The sequence below is a fragment of the Canis lupus genome, chromosome 18, assembly GCF_048164855.1.
Source record: "Canis lupus baileyi chromosome 18, mCanLup2.hap1, whole genome shotgun sequence".
Taxonomy (NCBI): domain Eukaryota; kingdom Metazoa; phylum Chordata; class Mammalia; order Carnivora; family Canidae; genus Canis; species Canis lupus.
Window position 1 is genome coordinate 34,166,638 of NC_132855.1, and position 22,097 is coordinate 34,188,734.

The 22,097-nt window shown below is 37.8% G+C and overlaps 1 protein-coding gene across 1 annotated transcript in view; it reads left to right on the top strand.

Moving 5' to 3' along the window:
• Positions 1–11,817: 11,817 nt before the first annotated feature.
• The window catches only part of LOC140609364 (fructose-bisphosphate aldolase A-like), a 96,757-nt gene continuing 86,477 nt past the window's right edge, over positions 11,818–22,097 (top strand). The window contains 2 exon segments of the mRNA XM_072784725.1: positions 11,818–12,150; positions 12,571–12,809. Of these exon segments, the coding sequence (XP_072640826.1) occupies positions 11,818–12,150; positions 12,571–12,809 (572 nt within the window).

Consider the following 22,097-nt stretch of genomic DNA (forward strand, 5'->3'; position numbering starts at 1 on the left):
TTATGTTATGTCCTTATGGGACTATCTTTTGCTTTGTTTTTGTTTTTTTCTTTTGCATTTGTGGAATTTTTTGTACAAATGTTTTGAGACCCTAGATGAAATGATCTTTCTTCAAAGAGGAATAATATTTTATTCTTCTAAGTGTGTATTTTTGCAGTCTCAATCATATTATTCCAGTTTTAGAGATTGAAATGATACAAAGGTGAATTGTATTCTGCTTTTTTTGTTGTTGTTCCAGTCAAAGCAAGGAGTTTCAGTGGGGAGCTTTGGTGACACTGGACTCAGTTTCTTTTTTTTTTTTTTTTTTTTTGGACTCAGTTTCTATTCTGAGGCTCGACAGGACTATCAAAAACTTCTTAGTCTCTCAGCTTCTCCTTTACCAGATTATTAATGGTTCAGAATACGAAGATTATCTGAATTATTTAGTCTACCATTAACAGAAACAGAAGCAAAATGTTTATTTTTATTGAAATGCAATGTCATAAAACTTTTAGTTACATCGATTATAATAATGTGAATACTGTACTGGAAAGTTAGCTCCCTGCCTCGGACCTTTTCTCATTATTTGATGAATGGCATTTTTGAGTTAAATTATCTCCAGGATGCTTAGCAGACTTAATGTCTCATTTGCTGGATCACATTAGCAGTTGTTTATTTTTCTTAAAAATTAAGGCCCAAATTATATAAAGATAATTCTGTTTCCTTCCAACTTCCCAAGATAGTCATTCCAGAATATGTTCTCATAAAATGTTGTATTACCTCTGTATACCTCATACTATGCTTTGGAATTTGCTTTTAAGGATCTTTATTTTTTAATTTTTTAAAATATTTTGTTTATTTATGAGAGACACACAGAGAGAGAGTCAGAGACACAAGCAGAGGGAGAAGCAGGCTCCATGCAGGGAGCCAGACACAAGACTTGATCCTGGGTCTCCAGAATCAGGCCCTGGACCGAAGGTGTTGCTAAACCACTGAGCCACTAGGACTGTCCCAGGATCCATTCCCCCCCTTTTTTTTTTAAACTAGTCAAGGGCATGTTTCACTCCATTGTCTATTTTCTCTTTTTAATAAAAATGTAATAAGGAATATAAGTACCTCAAAAGTTATCTGCTAAAAAAAAAAGTTATCTGCTGTATTATCTGCTGTGCTACTAAATGAAAAGATAAGTTAAATAAAACGTATCCAGTATGACCAGCTTTTTGTTAATAAAGGAAAATTAGGTGTATGTTTATTTGTATAAGCATAAATAGTGGTGTAGAATGATATATGAAAACTGATTTCTTTAGAGGTAAGGTTTTCAATGTGGCAGGGAACAAGAACTATCTTTCCTTATACATTTTTAGATTACTTAACTTTTTATAATAGCTAGTATGTTTTGAGTGCTTACAGGAATCAGACACTTTTCTAAATTCTTTATTTGTCTTAACTAATTTAAACCTCACAAATATAAGAAGCAGTTTCTATTATTTCCCAATCGTAGACAGGGAAATTCAAGCACAAAAAGTTAGGGACTTTCCCAAGGACAATACTTGGCAGAACTGGGATTCTAAATAGCTTGCTTGTTAGCTTACTTTCTAGTTTAGTCGTTTAAAAAAAGAGACCGTGAACAAATTATATTCTTGTAATAGAGTCAGTGTGCTTGATTTAGTTGCTTTAAATATCATACATTTGTACAGTAGAACTTAATTCCATTGAAGAAGGAAAGGATTTTTTTTCCCTAGCTAACATTATAGGCCAGTGAGAATAAACCCAACTGCTAAATGACAAAAAAATACACTTTAAATCTGAATACATTTAAAGGTCAAATTGTCTTTATTCAACGATTCATGGCTGAGACTGTAGTTAGGTATTAAATCTTTATTTAGTGACTTGGGATTGAACATAAAGGACTCTAGTTAGAGCTTATTGTTTTCTTAACACAACAACAACAAAAAAATCCTGTAAAATTTCTCTTAGACAATAGGTGAGGTTTCTTTTTTTTTTTTTAATAAATTAATTTTTTATTGGTGTTCAATTTACCAACATACAGAACAACACCCAGTGCTCATCCCATCAATAGGTGAGGTTTCAAGGGAAGTCAAGTGCATTAATTCTTTGTGATTTGAGAATGTCTTTGAGCGTATTCTCTAATTTTAATCTTATGTATAATGTGATTCTTGACTTACTCTATGCAGCTGAAAGACACTCAGGAGGAATAAATCTCCTCCTCCAAACTTTTTTTTTTTCCCCTGAAATATTCTTTAGTGTTTTAGAACAAAAGATATTTGGCAAACGTTGGAGGGTTTTGTAAAAAAATTGACTACCCTGGAGATAAAGGTCTGTGGTGAGTTCTATCTGATACACCTGTTTAAAATAGCAAAGCATCTTAATTCAACAGTTTTGACAAATACTCATTTTTAATGGCCAAGCCAGGTTATCCTCAAAGGTACTGAATAGGAAAAACAGTCATATATTCAATAGCTTTAATTTTCCTTCTTTGAATTTCACATATCTCCATAACTGCTTGCAATTTGCATTCATCTCTTTGCTAATTGCTTCATTAATGTCTTGGAAATGAGGATGTTTGTTAAACTCTGCAGTTGTTAGGTCACCTAAGGCTGAGTAAATTCCTACTTTAAATAATTTCAGTAACATCACTGAAATAGTACCATTTATAGTTTTTTGTGCATTTATACTTGGTAGATTCTATACTGTGAACAAGACTCAGCAATGTTCTTATTCATACTTAGGATATTATGGAAACTTGTCTCAATTTAGAAGCTTTTATTTCTATTCATTTTAATTATTTTTTAAAAACTTGTACTGTATGTTAGACCTTTTGGAATCAATATGCAATGTAGATTAAATGTTTATGGAAAATTTCAAAAAAAGCATTATCTAAGAATAAATATGATGAACAGTTATTAAAGAGAAACTAGGAGATAGAAAGGTCTGACTTTATATTTGTATGTAAATTTAGTCCCACAAAGTGTGATTGATAATTTGTGAAATTTTATTATCATCATGTGATAAATACATTTTAGGTTTAATATAACTAGATTGAAGTTCTCTTTTTTAATATTTACCACAAGGCTCAGATGAATATTTAACAGTATTAAAATCTCCATGTAGCAGTTTCAGAGATCTTCACAAGTATTCTAATGAAAACATATCCTCATTTTTGGACAAAGATGGAAAAAAAATGAGAAGTGTTACAAAATATTTGTTACATGAATTGGTTGATTGGCCTGTTTATTAAAGAAAATATTGTTTTGTTGACCTTCTGAGTTTATATTTTATAAATTAGATAACCTTAAAAATAGGATTTTAGGGTAAATGCTCTCATTTTTAATTTTATTTTACTCAAACACAGTAGCATATTGCTACATAAAAATTTCAATACTCTGAAGGAAAAAATTTGTCTTAATATATATATTTAAAGTATTATATTTAAAATATTTCATTGTTTTCCCTAAACAAAAAGGATAAAATCCTGAAACACATAAAGATATTTTCTAATTTAATAATTTTAGTTGGCTTTTTATTAAATAATTTGGTCTTCGGAACAATTATCTGAGCTATGGAAAATGAGTTTATAATTATTGACATTGTATAGATGAGATTAGGCACAGAGAGATTAAGTGATTTTTTTAAAGGGCTGGAATGAATACTCAGCTGTTCTGAATACTACTGCCCTTTTTATGATACTGGTTATGAAGAATGGCCAAAAAATTCATTATAAATTATAAGAATGAATAATCTCTGTATTTGTAACAAAGCATGAGATCATAGAGTTTTATATGGGCAAGCATTTTACTTAGCAATGAAAAAATTTTTAGAATGCACAGGATGATTGAGACACAATCCAAAGTAGATAAATGGGTGCTTGAATAAATGTAACAAAGTTTCATGATTCAAAATAGCAATAAAGACTTCTAAAATAAAGGCAAAAATAATTAAACTCTGACAGATAATTTAACACTGTAAAATAACATATAGTTGATTGGTTCATTCAGTCCTTCATGCCACAAATTGAATGCCTACCTACTGTACGTCAGATCCTGTTCTAAGAGCTAAGAGGACTAAATATGTTTGGGAAAGTCTTTTAGAAACTTGTCTTACAACTTGTATAGTTTCATGAATACTACATAATGATGATGAGTACTGACCATTTACATTCTATGTACTTCTTTCATATTAGGACTCCTTCAACATAATATAAATTTGTATTATGGACAGTGGCATGGTAATGATGACAGCTGCTATAGCGTCATATAAAACAAATTGACTGATGCTGAGTAAAAGGAGAGGAAAAAAACCCTTCCACAACAAAAAGCAACTGGCAAATAATCTAAGGGATGATGAGAAAGAGAAATTGGAATGAAGGCAGTTTGTCAGTTCTAATTATCCTAATTTGAAAAAGCAAATAGGCCCACCAGATGTTACTACGTGAGTTAATTTCTGTCTTCAACATTAAAAGTAATTAACTTACATGCTTACACTTGTACAATTTCTTAGACTAGAATTAAATTCACATGTTATGACTTTCCATAACACTGTCTTGAAACAAAAGCCCTCATTAGAATGATGTAAATTCCTTGTAAATAGGAAAACTTTGGCTCTCTACTCCTTCTTGCAGGAGACTGCCCAGGCCAGAGTTAACCACTCTCAGCATTTGTGACAGGGAGTAGGGTCTTTCACTTTGTCCCGCTGCTTCCTTAATTGGGTGGATGGCCACTGCTTATTTATTGAAGAGTCTCTTGACAATTCCTTTGCCTTCTCAATTCTTCCAAGGCTCCATAAAAGGAAGGTAAACTGAGACAGTGATGCTGTCTTTTCTTCCTGATGGTCACCCCATTGACTATAATAATAGCAGCTAACATTTATTGAATACCAAGCAGTTGTCTTGGTGTTTTATATGTATCTAGGCTTTTTATTCCTTAATACAGGATGAGTGTCCTGAGGCCTAGGTAGATCAAAGTGTCAGAAACACAGTAGTCTGAGATTTGAACCCAGGCAGTACAGATCATAAACTATGCTTGTAATAAGTCATGTCTTTGGAGCAAAAATGTTTTATGATTTAGATTTTTCCACATTCATGTTTATTGGTCTTAATCTTTCTTAACCTTGATTTCTTTTTTAACCTTGGTTTTTTTAAATCTATAAAAAAGGAAAAAAAAATAAATCTATAAAAAAGGAAAACTAATATCTATCCTGGGTCCAACATGGAATTGTCATTGGTAACAAATTTGAATATATGAAAAATATTGGAAACTACAAAATACAATGTAAGTGTGAAGAATTAATATCGTTACCACTTTGTGCTATTGACAACCTCCTTCTTTATTCAACTTTTTTTTCTGGCTTTATGATAGCAATCCATTTTAGATTTTCTTCTCTAGCTTTTCTAATTGTTCCTTTTAAAACTTTCTTTTAAAACTTTCCCTCCCGGGGATCCCTGGGTGGCGCAGGGGTTTGGCGCCTGCCTTTGGCCCAGGGCGCGATCCTGGAGACCCGGGATCGAATCCCACACCAGGCTCCCGGTGCATGGAGCCTGCTTCTCTCTCTGCCTATGTCTCTGCCTCTCTCTCTCTCTCTCTCTGTGACTATCATAAAAAAAAAAAAAAAAAAAAAAAAAAAAACTTTCCCTCCCACCCAACATACACCCCACACACAAAGAGTAAAAGCCAGGATTCTATCCTTGACATTGGAAAATTGAGATGTCACATAGTCTGATTTGTCTTATAGAAAAGAAGACAAATTTTGAGTAGATACCTGATGGCACAGGTTAATTTTGTCAAAGATTGTATTTGTTTATGGATTCCACTACCTTGTCTGAAGTCCCTCCACTCCAAATGCTGGGCTGATTCAGTGAGAGGCATTCTTGCATCTTCTTTCTTTCACGTCAAAGGATGTTAGATTTGAAAGTTAATAGTAGTTAAAATGTAAGAATTTCAAGAGTAAATGTTTAAGACTATTTCTGTATAAGATTGGAAACAGTAGCATCAGTTAAAAGCAGACAATGGAAAAGATTAACCAAATTGATTCAACAATAAAAAGATAATGCAGTATCAGGGCAGAGTAACAAAAACATCTGTTTTTACATCTTTTGGGGAGGGAAAAAAAACTAATTAGTTTGGGACTGATTCAGATAGATGTCATTTTAAATTACTTTCTTCTGTTTACCAAAATAATGCAATTAGATGGAGTAAGTACAATAAAGAAGATAGGTTTAAAACAGATGTCTGGCAGTAGACATTAACACTATTAAAAACTGTATTATGGAACTGCCTGCTAGGCAAATTTATGCAGAACTAAATGTTAGTCATTCTCAAGAAAAATGAGTCTTGATTGAAGGGCATAGATTCAACCACAGGTTTCATTTTTAATTCACAGAGAACATCACTTGGTCAAACTAGGTAGAATGGTGTAGTTTGGATCTGTGAGAAGGGGCACGTGGTGAAGGAAATTGATTGGGTTAATCTAAAAAAAAATTTGACACGAGTCTTTATCTTCTCATTTTTTTTTTCTTATTTGCTTTATGTTGCTTTTGATTTGAATTGTGAATCTGCATCTCTCCATCTGTTTTAATGTATTTATACAGACACATTTCCTCAAAGAGTTAAGCAATAATATATATTGGATCTAATTTAGTAAAATTTTTACTAAGCCAATCCTTTGCCCAGATTTTCTTTGAATAAAGAAAAGAGAATGGTTAGACGGTTACTATAAGGTGGGAGCAATGCATTCTGACCAAAGCATAAGGGAATTTTTATTTGAATTGGAAGAGCATTTAAGATAAAAGCAAAGAACTGGATTTAAACTCCACTAGCGGGCAGCCCTGGTGACGCAGCGGTTTAGTGCCGCCTGCCGCCTGCCCCCTGGGGTGTGATCCTGGAGACCCGGGATCGAGTCCCGCATGGGGCTTCCTGCATGGGGCCTGCTTCTCCCTCTGCCTGTGTCTCTGCCTCTCTCTCGCTCTCTCTGAATGAATAAATAAATAAATCTTAAAAAAAAAAAAAAAAAACTCCACTAGGTATATGAGATTCTTTGAGAATTTTCTTAGTGACACATAATTTAATAACTTGTAAAGACTAAATATTACAGAAATTATACTTATTCTGTAACCACTAGTTTATCTTTCCCTGGAGACTATAAATAATCCTTAAATAATTCATCCACTCATTTAAAATATTTCTTGCACATCTATGTACATGGGGCAAGTGTTGGATAGAATGAACAAAGTCTTGTCTTTGACATAGTTAAATTCTTTAAGAGATGCAGACTTATGATTTACAAATCAAAGTGATTTGGGCTGTGGGATGGGAGTTTTAGTATGTTCTATAAACATATATAGGGCCAGAGAATCTAGTCTGTTGTGGAAGTACTGGAGGATATGTAGGAGTCAAAGCAGAGAGATGTGGGGCTGCATTTGCAAAACATGGAGAGTTGGCAGAATCAGATTCTGAATTGTTTAATAAACTATGCTCGGAATTCTGAAATTCATTCCATCAACAATGGGAAATCATCAGTTGGTTTTAATGGGGAGAGAAGTGAGTGGATTGATTTGCATTTTAGAACCATTATTATTTAAGTTGATTTGCCAATTAGGATTATTTTCAGACAGGATTTATTCTCTTAATTTTTGACATAGCTGTATCAGTGCAGTCTTACCAGATATTGCAATAGAGATAGGAGAATCTTTGTCTTATTCATTTCTGTTCAACAGTTATCAATTGTGTGCCTATTAGACATACTGTAATTTGCTAGTCTCTATGAAGTATAAGACCCTTTGAGACGACATTTGGGTTGTTCCAGTTCTGAGTGACACAGATCTTCTGAGGAAGACCTGTAATCCCCATTTTCTTGATTTTCAGAGTTGTACAATCATTTGTTTACCGTTGCCCTCTATTTTTTTTCCCAAACAGTGCTGAATCTCCTTACACAGGTACCTCGAAGTCACCCTCTTGGTCTCCTTCTCTTTTTTCTTTTCTACCTCTGTCCCATCAAGCTTTAGTCTGATGGTAACCCTGGGTTTCTCAAAAAAAAAAAAAAATTCTTGTTCCATACAGCTGTCTTTTTAAATTTATGTCTACAAGTCCCAGTTGCCTTGCATCTTCATAGTCTTAATAGCATCTAAAAGACAAATGTATTTTTTTCTAATTACTGATCACTTTGTATTGCATTGCTATGACTTATAATCATCCTAAAACTGGGGTGTTCTGATAAATGTATAACATCTGGTCCTTAAGGAAAAAAAAGTCCCATGATTTGTAGCCACTGTCCCTAGTGTAAATAATTCCATCATTGCATATTTCACACTACCAAATTGATATCACTACATGTAGTGTAGAGAAAGGGACTCACAATTGACTCTTGAAAGCTGATACAAGCTAGTTCTAGCAACCCACTGGAACATTCCCTTTCCACTACATGAGGCAACTGTAAGGGACAAAAAAACGTGTAGAGGGGCAGAGATCTTAAACCTCATCATGCTTCAGATGAACGAAATGAAGCAAAGAAGGTAAAATGACCCAAGAAGAAATGGGCTTCAAAAATAACTATTCCTTTCAATTTTAGAATGTTAGTAACCTTCCTTCATTTTTTGGGTTTACAGGCTGAGAATAAAATAGTAGTTGGCTCATTATGAACCTGCTTTCAGTTTTTACATCTAGCCTACAAATGCCCATCAAATAAATACTTCTAAAATGCTAATTAGAGAAGGAAAAATAATTTTCCATTTTTCTAGATTCTTGGCTGAGACTCATCCCCCCCCCCAATAATAAAAAAAAGATTAAGAGGAGAGAAACAGAAATAAAATACATACCTCTCATATACATGAGAGACCTCAGAAAACTGATTAACTCCCTTGAAATGGCTCAAACTGCCACCTTCAATACCACGTGTAGCTAAAGACAAAAGAAGATGTTGGGATTGAGGACCAGATATGGCAGATGACCAGGCAAAGGATAGTCAACAAAAGTATTGTCATCAAGATTTAAGTCAGTAACTTCTCCATTGATGAGTTTATGCAGATTTATTTATTTATTCAGAGAGAGGCAGAGACACAGGCAGAGGGAGAAACAGACTCCATGCAGGATGCCTGGTGTGGGACTTGATCCCGGGTCTCCAGGATCACACCCCAGGCTGCAGGCGGCGCTAAACCGCTGCACCACTAGGGCTGCCTGAGTTTGTAGGGATTTAGTGTCAGATTTAATTAGATCTATAGTGAAGTTAAAGAGAGAGGCCAGGCAAAAGTTGGTTGAAATAGGCTTTTAATGGGATGCGCTCTCGCTCTCGGGGCGAGGTTCTGCAGCCCGCAGGGGAGGGAGAGAGTGGAGAAGTCGTGGGCAGGGGAGTGAAAGTGGGCTTTTTAAGGGGGGGGAGGGGTAAGGGGTTAGGTGTCTGTACGGGGTGATAGGTATTAGGCATATTACTGGTGGAATCGGCCTGGGACAATAACTGCCCATGCCCTTATACGGGGTCTGGGTAAGTACGGTTCAGGTTTCCTGCATAGGTCCAGTCTCCCCTGATGACATGTCCCCGGGCGGTCTGCTGGTGATGGGAAAGTTCTGAGGCGGGGACAACAAGGTGGAGGGTCCGCTACCATTTTGTTGGTGCCTCCTGATCCTCCTTGATCCTGCCCGCCCAACATTCCAATCCTTTTGTTGTTATAGGGCATTGGTTCAGATCTGGCTACTTCCTGATGAGTAGGGGGCGTCGTGGGTCCCTCAGAAGTGAGCAAGCGGGAGTAGGGGTGTAGGAGTTGGTTACGGATACTCCAGACATTTCACCAATTCGTTCCTGGATGAATCAGAGAATGCAAGGGGCCATCGTTAATACTATGCCGATGATTAGGAGTGGACTTAGAAGGGGGAGGAGCCATGTAGTGGGGTCTGCCACCATTGGGCCGCTGGGGTGGTACCAAGTTTGGAGAGACTCAGGAACTTTGGTGAGAATGTGGAGATTGGTCTCAACTACACCTGTTTCATTGATGTAGTAACAGCATTTTTCATTGAGAAACATGCAGGTTCTGCCCTTGTCTGCGGTGAGGAGGTCCAAGGTGCATTGGCTCTGGAGAGCCATCTGGGCCACTGAGGTTATCTGGTGTTGGAGGGAAGCCAGAGACTGCCGAGGCCTCGATGGCCATTTGAAGCCTTTCAGGTAGGTCCCTGGTGGAATCTACAGAGTGGATTAAGGCCCCGTCCCGGATCCCATGGCCACCAAGGTTGAGGCCAGGGAGACCCCAATGACTAGTGGGAGAAAGAACGCTCGTTTCTGCTTTTCTGGAGGGCTGGCGAGGAGAGCTACTTCTGCCTGACTATAGATAATTAATCAGGGAACCAGGGAGACAGGCAGACAGAGGAGAGAGGCAGAGGTATTGAGAGATTTAGAAAGGGTATCATTGCACCAAAAGAAACCGCCGATAGGGGAGTGATGAGAGGTAACGTTTGACAGGGTGATGTTGCAGAGGGCAGAGTTAGGGGTGGAATAACAGGGAATTGGTGGTTGAGAGGGTTGGTGAATAAGGGAATGTAATGGAGAGAGGGAGAAGGCCCTCAGAGGTGTGGGTGTGGGGTTGGTGCAGTTAAATGGATTAGGGAGGGGAACGGCCACCAGGGGGGTTTGCCCAAGGCAGCACAGATACAACAGTGGGACAGATTGCCCATGTCGGAAAGGCTGGCGAGGGAAGTGCCTCATTGGATAAGTTTTATCCAGAAGAAGGGACCCTGGTCCTGAGCTGGGTTAGCCTGTAGGTGGGTTTGGAGAAGTTGTTCCTGTGCAAGTATGGTGTGAGCTTGGCTACTTAGGGCAGTTTGGAGAAGTTGATAGATGTTAGGATTTTCAATGAAGAGGAGGGGAGTAGAAACAGTGGGTGAGGGAGAAAGATGAATGGTGGCCTTGAGTTTGTGTAGGATATCCTGGCTGAGGAGAGGAGCTGGGCAGGAAGGAATTATAAGGAAGGAATGTGAGAAGGGGAACCCATCCAGGCTGCAAGAGAGGAGTGGGGTAGTCCGTGGAATAGGGCAGGTACCATCAATTCCCACCACTGCTACTGGAGAGGGGAAACTGGCACCTGAGTAGGAAGGCAAAATAGAGTAGTTCGCCCCTGTGTCCAACAGGAAAGAGATGGACTTACCTACTACCTGGAGCAGGACTCTGGGCTCGGCCTGGGTTAGGAGGGGTGTCCGAGTCTGGGCCCCATCAGTCATCATCCAATCTGAGTAGTTGGAAGGTTGGACTTACCAGCTCAGGGTTTCCTCCATGTGGAGGCACCAAGGATCCTCTGAGGCCAGGGCAGGCGGATTTCCAGCGGCCCGTCATTCGAGGTTGAGGGCATGGCTACGTTGGCTCCTGGGGATTGGGACATTGACAGGCCCAGTGTCCCTCGGTGCTGCATTTGAAGCAAGCCCCAGGCGGGGTGCGGTTGGTTCCCCCTTTCTGTGGGCTCCCGGAGCCTGCCAGCCACGGGGCTGCCACCAAAGCTCGAGTCTGGAGTTGGACCTTCTGCTGGAGTCTAGCCTGTCTCTTAAGTTCAGCGGCTTCATCTCGGGTGTTAAAGACCTTAAATGCCATTTTCACCAGGTTGGGAATGGGAATTTAAGGACCCTCCTCCGCCTTCTTTCATTTTTACAGATGTTGGGGGAGGACTGAGAGATAAAATGGGTTGCCAAGGCAGTAGCCCCTGCTAGGAAGGCAGGGTCCAGGCGAGTGTCCTGGGTTAAAGCCTCAGTGAGCCTATTAAGGAAAACCGCAGGGTTTTCATCTGGGTTCTCCACGACTTCCTGGAGTTTATCATAGTGGACGGCCTTGTTAGAGGGAGCAGGAGTTCCAGCGATGAGACAGTGGCCATGCCGCCGTGGCGCCCCCAGCCCTCCTGGCCCGCCTGATAATCCCGGCCGGATCCAGGGCCGGACAGCGGCCCCGGCCTACTGGCTCTCGGGCCGCAGGGTTGTGGTGTGTCTCCCCGGGTGTAAGGGTTGTGGTGTGGACAACATGCAATTCATGCCAAGCCAAGTCCTATGCCTGCGCCAAATATTGGAATTCCTTGATGTAGTTTCCCAGGTTAGCGGAGTAAGAGCCCAGCTGCTTAATTTGGGAAAAGTCCTGGAGCAAGAAAGGAGCGTGGCCCCGAACCCCTTCAGCTCCGCCACCTCTCGCAGGGGCCAGGTCAGGGGAGGAGGAGACCTTGTGGGATCTTGTGCGTGTGGAGCTCGGAGGGGAGGTAGGGGGTGAAGGCTGGGGGTCAGAAAGGGCAAAGGAGTGTGTGGTTGGGGGGCAGGAGGAGGAGAGGGGTCAGGGGGTTCCAGAGAGAGGGAGGGGGGAGGGCTGGTGTCCCCTGAGTAGGTGGACGGGGCCGAGGGCTCAGGGGACCCCGAGGGAGGGGAAGGGGGGAGGATTTGGGGGCTTTCGGAGCTGAGGGAATAGGCGGAAGGGAGGGAGGAAGGGAGGAGGTCCCAGGAAGCCTGCGCGTGGGGGGCTCGGTCCTCTTGCCCTGGCGTCTGCAGAGATTGTCCAGGTCCAGGAGAATCCGGTAAGACGGCATTTTCTGAGATCCTGTGAGAGCCCCGGAGTTTCAAAATTGGCCAGGAGACAACCCCACGGAGTTTCGGGGTCAAATTGGGATTGGGCAGCTCCCATGATTCCCGCCCGGTAACCCAGAGACTGAAAACAGGCGACCCCGTTTGCAGCTCGGGGTCGCGGACAGAGACGGAGGTCGCCGTGAGGATGAGGACGGCTCCCGGCCCCCAGGGGCCCGTGGCTCGGTGGGGTTGCCCTGGCGCGGCCGCGGCTTCGGGCAGGGACTCGGGGACTTGCCGCGTTGCCAGGTGCTGGGCTCAGGTGAGGCCCCGGTGGGAGAGGAGAGAGGCTCCCCACCAGCGGGGCCTCCATCTCCTCCCGGGTTTTGGGTTTCGGCACCAAATGTCAGGTTTAATCGGATCCATAGTGGAGTGAAATAGGCCAAGCAAAAGTTGGTTGGAACAGGCTTTTAATGGGACGCGCTCTCGGGCCAGGTTCTGAGGCCTGCAGGGGAGGGCGAGGGGGGGAAGTCGAGGGCAAGGGGGGCAAGGGGCTCTGTAAGGGGGCAGGGGCAGGGCTTGGGTGTCTGTGCAGGGTGATAGGTATTAGCCGTATCACTGGTGGAATCAGCCTGGGGCAATAACTGCAGGTGCCCTTATATGGGGTCCAGGTAAAGTAGGTTCAGGTTTCCTGCATAGATCGGGTCTCCCCTGGGGCGGTCTGCTAGTGCTGGAAAGTTCTGAGGCAGGGGCAACAAGGTGGGGGGGGGGCGGTCTGCCAGCATTTTGTTGGTGCCTCCGGATCCCCCTTGATCCCGCCGGCCCAACGTTTAGTCCTCTTTCTCTCCGTGGCACAGGAGTGTACCCTTACAAATGGAGGTTTTTATTATACATTTCTCTTACAAAAGGGTAACTTTTACCCAGTTTTCAGGACTTTTTCCTTTGCTGTTTTTTGAAAAAAATGATCAGCCTAAAATAATCCTTACGCTAAAAAGGCATATTCTGTGGTCACAAATTCTCCCCTTCACTAATGTCAGTGAACTTTTCCATCTACCAGCTCTTCAAAGTAAGCTGGATTTATCTACGTATCATGTTATTTCTACTCGTTCTTGACCTACTTATGTTACATTTTAAAATTAGATATGTATAAAAATAAATATAAAAATCCCATATTTCTATAACAGATGCCTACCGTAAATATTTGCAGTGAGGTTTCTTCAAATCTGACCACTGACTCTGTTGTGTGTGCATACACGTGCATGTATATATATACATACGTGGAAAATATTTTGCAGATCATACCAATACAAGTTGGTTTTTTTTTTCTGTAAAAGTAAATCATATGCGTTTTTTATACGATAAAATTTTAGTAGACCCTGTTGGTAGTAACGAGATCATATGTTTTGCCAAATACATATCAGAATCAATTATTTGTATCTTTTGGAAGAATACAAAGTTTACAATTTACTATTATAAATAATACTGAAAGCACATAATTCTTTATATGCATGTGTTTGTTTGTTTGTTTTTTTTCCTCTTGGAATAGCATCCCCCCCAAAACAAAATGAATTGTTCAAGATAAGAGCTAAGATGTTTACAAGAAAGGTTAGAGAAAAGGAACACTCCTGCCACTCCCCTCCCCCCACCAAGATGGCTAACATTTCCCTCAGATTAAACATTTCCCTCAACTCAGGTTGATTAAACTTCAGGCAGCCTTCTTCACAACTCCAGGCCTTTAAATTTCCTTTTCTTAGAGCATTTACTTTAGAAAACTTGTAACTGTCCATTCTTTCTCTGTCCTTTGAGATGTTAATCTTTTTCCTCTTGCCAGTATTATGTGGGAGTGTCTTTTTCAAACATTTGAGAACCATAGCTTTAAAATGTAATCATCAAAACAAATGGGACCCTTATCTCCTGTCTTGAAGATAAGGGAAGATAAATATTTTTTTTGGTAAAGCCAGTTAGTGAACCCAGATGGCTTAAGATCTTCCTACCTCCCCTCAGGTCTTAAAACTCTTCAGTCCTTAGTTTCAGTGGAGTTGAGTTCACCCCGAACTCTGGTCTCTGTCCCCTATTTTAATAGTCTTGAAAGGTCTTCCTTGGTCAACATAATGTTTACTCTGATAACTTTATGGGTTGAATTGTGCCTCCATCTCCCAAATCATGTGTTGAAGTCTACCCCCAAGTACCTCACAATGTGACTGTATTTGGAGACAGGGCCTCTAAAGAGGTATGTAAGATAAAATGAAATCCTAATCCAATATGATTGGTGTCTTCATGAGAAAAAGAAATAAGGACACAGACACAGGGAAGACCATGTGAAGATGTAGAGAAAAGAAGGCCTTTTTATAAGGTAAGGAGAGAGGCCTTAGAAGAAACGAATCTTGCTAAAGTAAAACCTTAATTTAAGATTTCTCATCTCTCAAATTTTGAGAAAAAAAAGATTTCTGTAGTTTTAGTCACCCAAGCTGCGGTACTTGATTTTGGTCACTGTCATAAAATAATAAAATACTCCACTAGCAGAATAGAAGAGGGAAGGTCTTATTGCAACATCACCTGTATTCAATCTTAAACATTTAAAATTATTTGCTAATTTAATGTATAAAATCTATTTTTGATTGTTTTGCTTTCTGTATACATTGATTAGTACTAGTTTTATATATTCAGTATTTGTCCATTATATTTATCTTTCTATAAACTGGTCAACAATTTTGCAACTTTTAAACTTAAATTGATAATATAAATCCTTTGTCATTAATTCTTATAGAATATTGTTGACTATGTTTGTTAACTATTCTGGTTGACCTTCTCTATAATTTCACTGGATTTATTTAAATCCTCAGTCCTACTGCAGTATTATTTTGGGAAATATAAAAACAATTTGTTCCTGTTCAATAACAAGATATTTTTGTTTTGTCTCTGTTTAATTAGGTATTTTACTTGAATTTCCGTAAGGATGTATAGTTTGTCTATTTAAAGTCATATTCCAAGCTAACTATTATTTGTTTTTCTTTGGTTATGATTGTTAATAGTTTGGTTAATGATTTTCTTATCTACTAAATAATCCATTGCTTTGGTATCTGAAAGCAGGCAGGCATTTAGGAAACTTACTCATTGTATAAATTTATTTTTTTAAAGATTTTATTTATTTATTTGAGATAGAAAGAGAACACACATGAGCAGGGTGTAGGGCAGAGAGACAAGCAGAAGCCCCCTTCCCCTGGCTGAGCTGGGAGCCTGAGGCTGGGCTTGATTCCAGGACCCTGAGATCATGACCTGAACCAAAGTCAGCCGCTTAACCAATTTAGCCACTATTTATAAGGCACACTTATAAATATTTTTCAGTTAGTTCTCTTCTGCTTTTACTTTTTAAGTGAATATTTTTGAAAAATAGTTAATTTCTACTAATAATTGCTATTATGTTTGCATGATCACTTGTATATTTTAGGACTTGTTGAATGAGATTATAATTGCTACTCTGAAATATGCTCCTACCTGTAGCAGTGAATTTCTATTATTTTTAAATTAAGTGTAAGATTGATTTGAACAATGATTTGCTTTAAATATTTTTTTAAATGAGGAATGCTGTTTATCAAAAGCATTTAAGTCGATTCGTATCTTATTTTTCATTTTCTTATTCATACAATTGTACTTAATGTGATACTAATATCTAATACTATTAGTATATAAAAATATTAGTGTCATCTGAAATGACTATGATAAATAGCCATTTTTTTACTTTTAAATTCTAATAAATGAAATAGAAATTAAACCATTTAAATTTTAGTTGCTGGTATTTTGTTTAGCATTATGAAATTCAGATTTAGAGGTCAATGGTTTAATCTGTGGTTTTATTTTTTTATACATTTTTATTGTTTATAAAGATGCTTTATAGTTTTATAGGTGCTTGCAGTTTGACTTTTTGGAAAAACTTATAAACTTTTATTACAAGCAAAAGTGAAGTTCTTAAAAGTCTCAACTTGACCATATATGAAACAATTAAAACACCTTAAAGGTATGTCGAAAAAAGCAGGCCTTAAAAAAAAAAATCGCATTTGTCGTTATCAAAAAGAGACATCTCTAGGTAAAAATAATAAAGCCCCATGCTTTCACTATAGATAATTTTTGTATCAAAATCACATTGGCTAGTCATTGATTATATTGGCTAAATGAAATTGTTACGTAACTACTGTGTTCTTATATAAGTACTGCATAAATATGAGTGAGTGAATTTTTCTTGAATGATTTATGTCACATTAGAACTGCCAGTTTTCAGTATAGTCAGTTCTAATATAACATTGCCATATGCTCTGGTCATATGGTTACCTGGTAGGCAAAATGATGTATCAAACATTGTAGGGTTTATGGAGAAAATAGAGATATGAACACAGCCCTCAAAAACTTGGTCAGTGGTATACACACCAAAAATGGAACCTTATAAAAAATGGAAGCATACTTTTACATGTTAAATGATTTTACACACACACACACAGACACACACACACATATATATTGTACAATCAGCATAACATTTTACATTTTTAAAAAAGACCTGAAGTTTGCTTGTGGTGTGGAATTGGAAGCATTGCAGCGATGAGTTATTTTGAAGTGGTGGCAAGAAAGAGTGTGGCTTGGGATGTCTGGGTGGCTCAGCGGTTGGGTGGCTGCCTTTGGCTCAGGTTGTGATCCCGGGGTCTGAGATTGAGTCCTGCATCAGACTCCTGTGAAGAGCCTGCCTCTCTCTCTGCCTGTTTCTCTGCCTCTCTCTCTCTCTCTGTCTCTCATGAATAAATAAATAAAATCTTAAAAAAAAAAAAAAAGGAAGAGTGAGGCTCATAATACACACTGAGCTGCTGGTGGTATGTTTGTGTGTTGTGTATTTCTACACAACTCTCTTCAGACTAGGTGCAGTTTTCTGCTGTTGGCATGTGTTTCTCGAATGGTTTGTAGATGAAATCACATTTAGGCAAACACAAAATCGTTGCTATGCCAAAATGATGTTGGAACAAATTGACTGTTTAAAACAAGTGTTACAGCAGAACTGACTTTATGTAGGGAGCTCAAAAGCTAGTCTGAGAATTTGTTTGGAACTCATTCTTCCCTGACTGTCGTTTTGTTTTGTTTTCCTTTTTTGATCTATTCACATTATCTTCTAGGATTATTTTGGGTCACTCCTGATTTCATGTGCATTCAGAGTGCATTTCTGCTTCCATGGTCTGGTATTATTAGTCTTCACTTTAGCCCAATGCTCATGTCAAGTCTTTGTAAATGAGCCAGTTTGGAAAAAATATGAGGGAACCAGTAGTTCACAAAGGACATTTTCATAACACCTTCTACCTCATTTCTTTGCTGTGCCTGCAGTCATCTCTCCTTTGGAACATTTTTATTTATTTATTTTTTAGCCCAAATAGTGAAGTATAGAGTTTGTACAGGTACTGTTTTCTGTGAAGCATGACATTGACAGTTTATAAAATAATGATTCTTCTCCTACTGCCCTTAAAAGTGTGTTGTGTGTTTGACATTTATTTTTACTTTCCAGTTTTTTGAAATACAGTTGACATAGAGTACTATTTTAGTTTTTGGTGTACAATATAATGATAACTGTTATATTTACTTTAAAATGCTCACCATAAGTGTAGTTACCATATGTCACTATACAAAGTATTATACTATTAATGAATTTGTTCCCTATGCTGTACTTTTCATGTGTGTGATTTATTTACCTTATAACTGGAAATGTATAACTTGTTCCTTCACCCATTTTACCCATCTCCTACACCCCTCCCCTCTGATATCTGCTAGTTCTCTATTTTTTTTTTAATTTTTATTTATTTATGGTAGTCACATCAGAGAGAGAGAGAGAGAGAGGCAGAGACACAGGCAAAGGGAGAAGCAGGCAGGCTCCATGCACCGGGAGCCCGACGTGGGATTCGATCCCGAGTCTCCAGGATCGCGCCCTGGGCCAAAGGCAGGCGCTAAACTGCTGCGCCACCCAGGGATCCCTAGTTCTCCATTTTTATGCCTTCCTTCCTTCCTTCCTTCCTTCCTTCCTTCCTTCCTTCCTTCCTTCCTTCCTTCCTTCCTTCTTTTTTCCATCCTTTCTTTCTCTTTTTCTTTCTTTTAGATAATACCTATAAGTAAAATCGTATAATATTTCTTTTTCTGTCTAACTTATTTCACTCTGTAAAATACCCTCTAAGTACATCCATATAGTCATAATGGCAAGAACATTCCTTTTTTCTTTGCTAATATTCCATTGTGTATGTGTGTTCACATCATCTTTATCCACTCATCTATCAGTGGACACTTGTGTTACTTCTATATGTTAGCTATTATAAATAATGCTAGAATAAACATAGGGGTACATATATCTACAAATTAGTTTTTTTGTTTGTTTGTTTTCTTCATGTAAATACTCAGTGAAATTACTGGGTTGTATACTATTTCTACTTTCAATTTTTTGAGGAATCTCCATACTATTTTCTATAGTGACTCTACCAATTTGCATTCCTACCAATAATAGATAAAAGTTTCTGTTTTTCCATATCATTGCCAACACTTGTTATTTCTGGTCTTTTTGATATTAGCCATTCTAACTGATATGAGGTGATACCTGATTGTGGTTTTTTGATTTCCCTGATGATTAGTGATATTGAGCATCTTTTCACTTGTGTGTTGGCCATCTGTGTATCTTTTTTGGAAACATATTTGTTCAGCTCATCTTTCCATTTTTAATTGGATTATCGGGGGGGGGGTTGGTGTTAAGTTTTTAAAAATATTTTGAACATTAGCCTCTTATCAAATATATGTTGCGTGAATATTTTTTTTTCTCATCACTAGATCACCTTTTAATTTTGTTGGTGGGTTCTTTTGCTGTGCAGAAGCTTTTTAGTTTGACAAGTCTTAGTAGTTATTTATGCTCTTGTTTCTCTTGCCTGAGGAGACAGGTCCAGAAAAATATTCCTAAATTCACTCTCCAAGAGATTATTACCTCTGTCTTCTCTTAGGAATTTTATGGTTTCAGGCCTAATATTTAGATCTCCAATCTGTTTGGAATTTATTCTTTGTCTGGTGTAATAAAGTGATCTAGTTTCATTCCTTTGAATGTAGCTGTCCAGTTTTCCCAACACCACTTATTGAAGAGACTGTCTTTTCCCTATTGCATATTCTTGCCTTCTTTGTCAGAAACTAGTTGACCATATAAGCATGGATTTATTTCTGGATTCTCTATTCTGTTCCATTGATCTGTGTGTTTATTTGTGTGCAAGTGCCATACTGTTCTGATTGCTATAGTTTCGTAGCATAGTTTAAAATCTGAGCTTGTGGTACCTCCAGTTTTTTTCTCAAGCATGCTTAAGCTATTTAGGATATTTGATTCCAAATAAACTTTAGGATTATTTTACTTCTGTGAAAAATACCGCTGGTATTTTGACAGGGACTACATTGAATCTGAAGTCCCTGTCTTCCTTTGGGTAGTATTGATAATTTAACAATATTCTTCTAATCTGTGAGCATAGTGTATCTTTCCATTTGTTTGTGTCATCAATTTTTTTCATCAGTGTCTTACAGTTTGCAGAATACAGGCCCTTCATCTTCTTGGTTAAACTTACTTTCAGATATTTTTTGGGAAGCAATTATAAATGAAATTATTGCCTTGATTCCTCTTTTTGCTACTTTGTTGTTAGTATATAAAAGTGCACCTGATTTCTTGTATGTTAATCTTATACCCTGTAACTTTGCTGAATTCATTTATTAGCTCTAATAGGATTTTTTTTGTAAAGTCTTTATGTTTTTTTATATATAGTATCATGCCCTTTGCAAATAGTGAAAGTTTTATTACTTACTTACCAATTTGAATATCTTTTATTTCTTTTTCTTGTCTGAGGACTATGGCTAGGACTTTGAGTACTATGCTGAATAAAAGTGGTCAGAATAGACATCTTTGTCTTTTCTTGAACTTGGGAAATTTTTCAGCTTTTTACTATTGAGTATGAGGTTAGCTGTCATATATGTCATATATGGTATTTATTATGTTGAGATATGTTCTCTCTAAATCCACTGAAGAGTTTTTATCATGAATGAATATTGAATTTTATCAGATGCTGTTTCTGAATCTATTAAGATGATTTTATGATTTTTATCCTTCATTATGTTAATGTACTTTGTCACATTGATTGATTTGTGGATATTGAAACATCCTTGTATCCCTGGAATAAATACCACTGGATTATGGTGAATGATCCTTTTAATGTATTACTAAATTTAGCTTACTAAGATTTTGTTGAGTATATTTGCTCCTATGTTCATTAGAGATTATGACCTGTAATTTTCTTTTTTTTTTTTAATAGTGTCTTTGTCTAGTTTTGGTAGCAAGGTAGTGTTGACCTCGTGGAATGAATTTGGTAGCATCCCTTCCTTTTCTGTTTTTTGGAATGGTTTGAGGAGAATAGATACACATACTTCTCTAAATGTTTGGTGGAGTTAATCTGTGAAGCTGTCTGGTCCTGGACTTATATTTGGGAGCTTTTTGATTGCCTATACAATTTTGTTATTAGTAATTATTCTATTCACACTTTCTATTTCTTCCTGATTCAGTATTAGAAGACTGTATGTTTCTAGTACATTTCTTCTAGCTTGCCTGATTTGTTGACATACAGTATTTCATAGCTTTCTCATAATCCTCTATATTTCTGTGATGTCAAATGTAACTTTTCTTCTTTCATGTCTTTTTACTAATTTGAGTCCTCTCTTTTTCATGTAAAGTCTGTTTAAATGTTTATCAATTTGTTTCTTTTCAAAGAACCAGTTTTTAGATTATTTTTTTCTGTTTTCTTTTGTTTTTGTCTCTATTTATTTCTGTTCTGATCTTTGTTATTTTCTTCCTTGCCCTGACTTTGGGCTTTGTTCTTTATTTCTCCCCCTAGTTTGTTAGATTGAGATTTTTTGTTTTTCTTGAGATAGGCCTATATTACTATAAACTTTCCTCTTAAAACTCTTTTTCTGCATCTTAAAGATTTTGAACTGTGCTTCCATCTTCATTTATCTTTAATTTTCTTTTTTGATTTCTTTTTAGCCGTTTGGTTTTTAGCACCATATTGCTTAGTGCCCACACATCTGTATTTTTCAGGTTTTCTTCCCTTCAATCGATAATTTCATACAATTGTGGTTGGAAAAAATTCTTGATACAATTTCAATATTAAATATATTGAGACTGATTTTTGTGGCCCAACATGTAATCTGTATTGGAGAATATTCCATGTATACTTGGAAGGAATGTGAGATTTTGTTTTTTTTTTAGGTGAAATGTTCTGTAAGTATGTTAAATCAATCTGGTGTAATGTGTCATTCAAAGCCAATTTTCTTGATTTTTCTCTCTGGTTGACTTATGCATTGATCTAAGTGGGGCTGTTAAAGTTACTTATTATTGTATTACTGTCAGTTTCTCCCCTTATGTTTACTAATATTTGCTTTATATATTTAAGTGCTCCCATGTTGGGTTTATAGATCTTTATAATTGTTCTATCTTCTAGTTGGACTGATTCCTTTATCATTATGTAGTGCCCTTCTTTGTCTCCTATTACAGTCTATTTTGTGTTA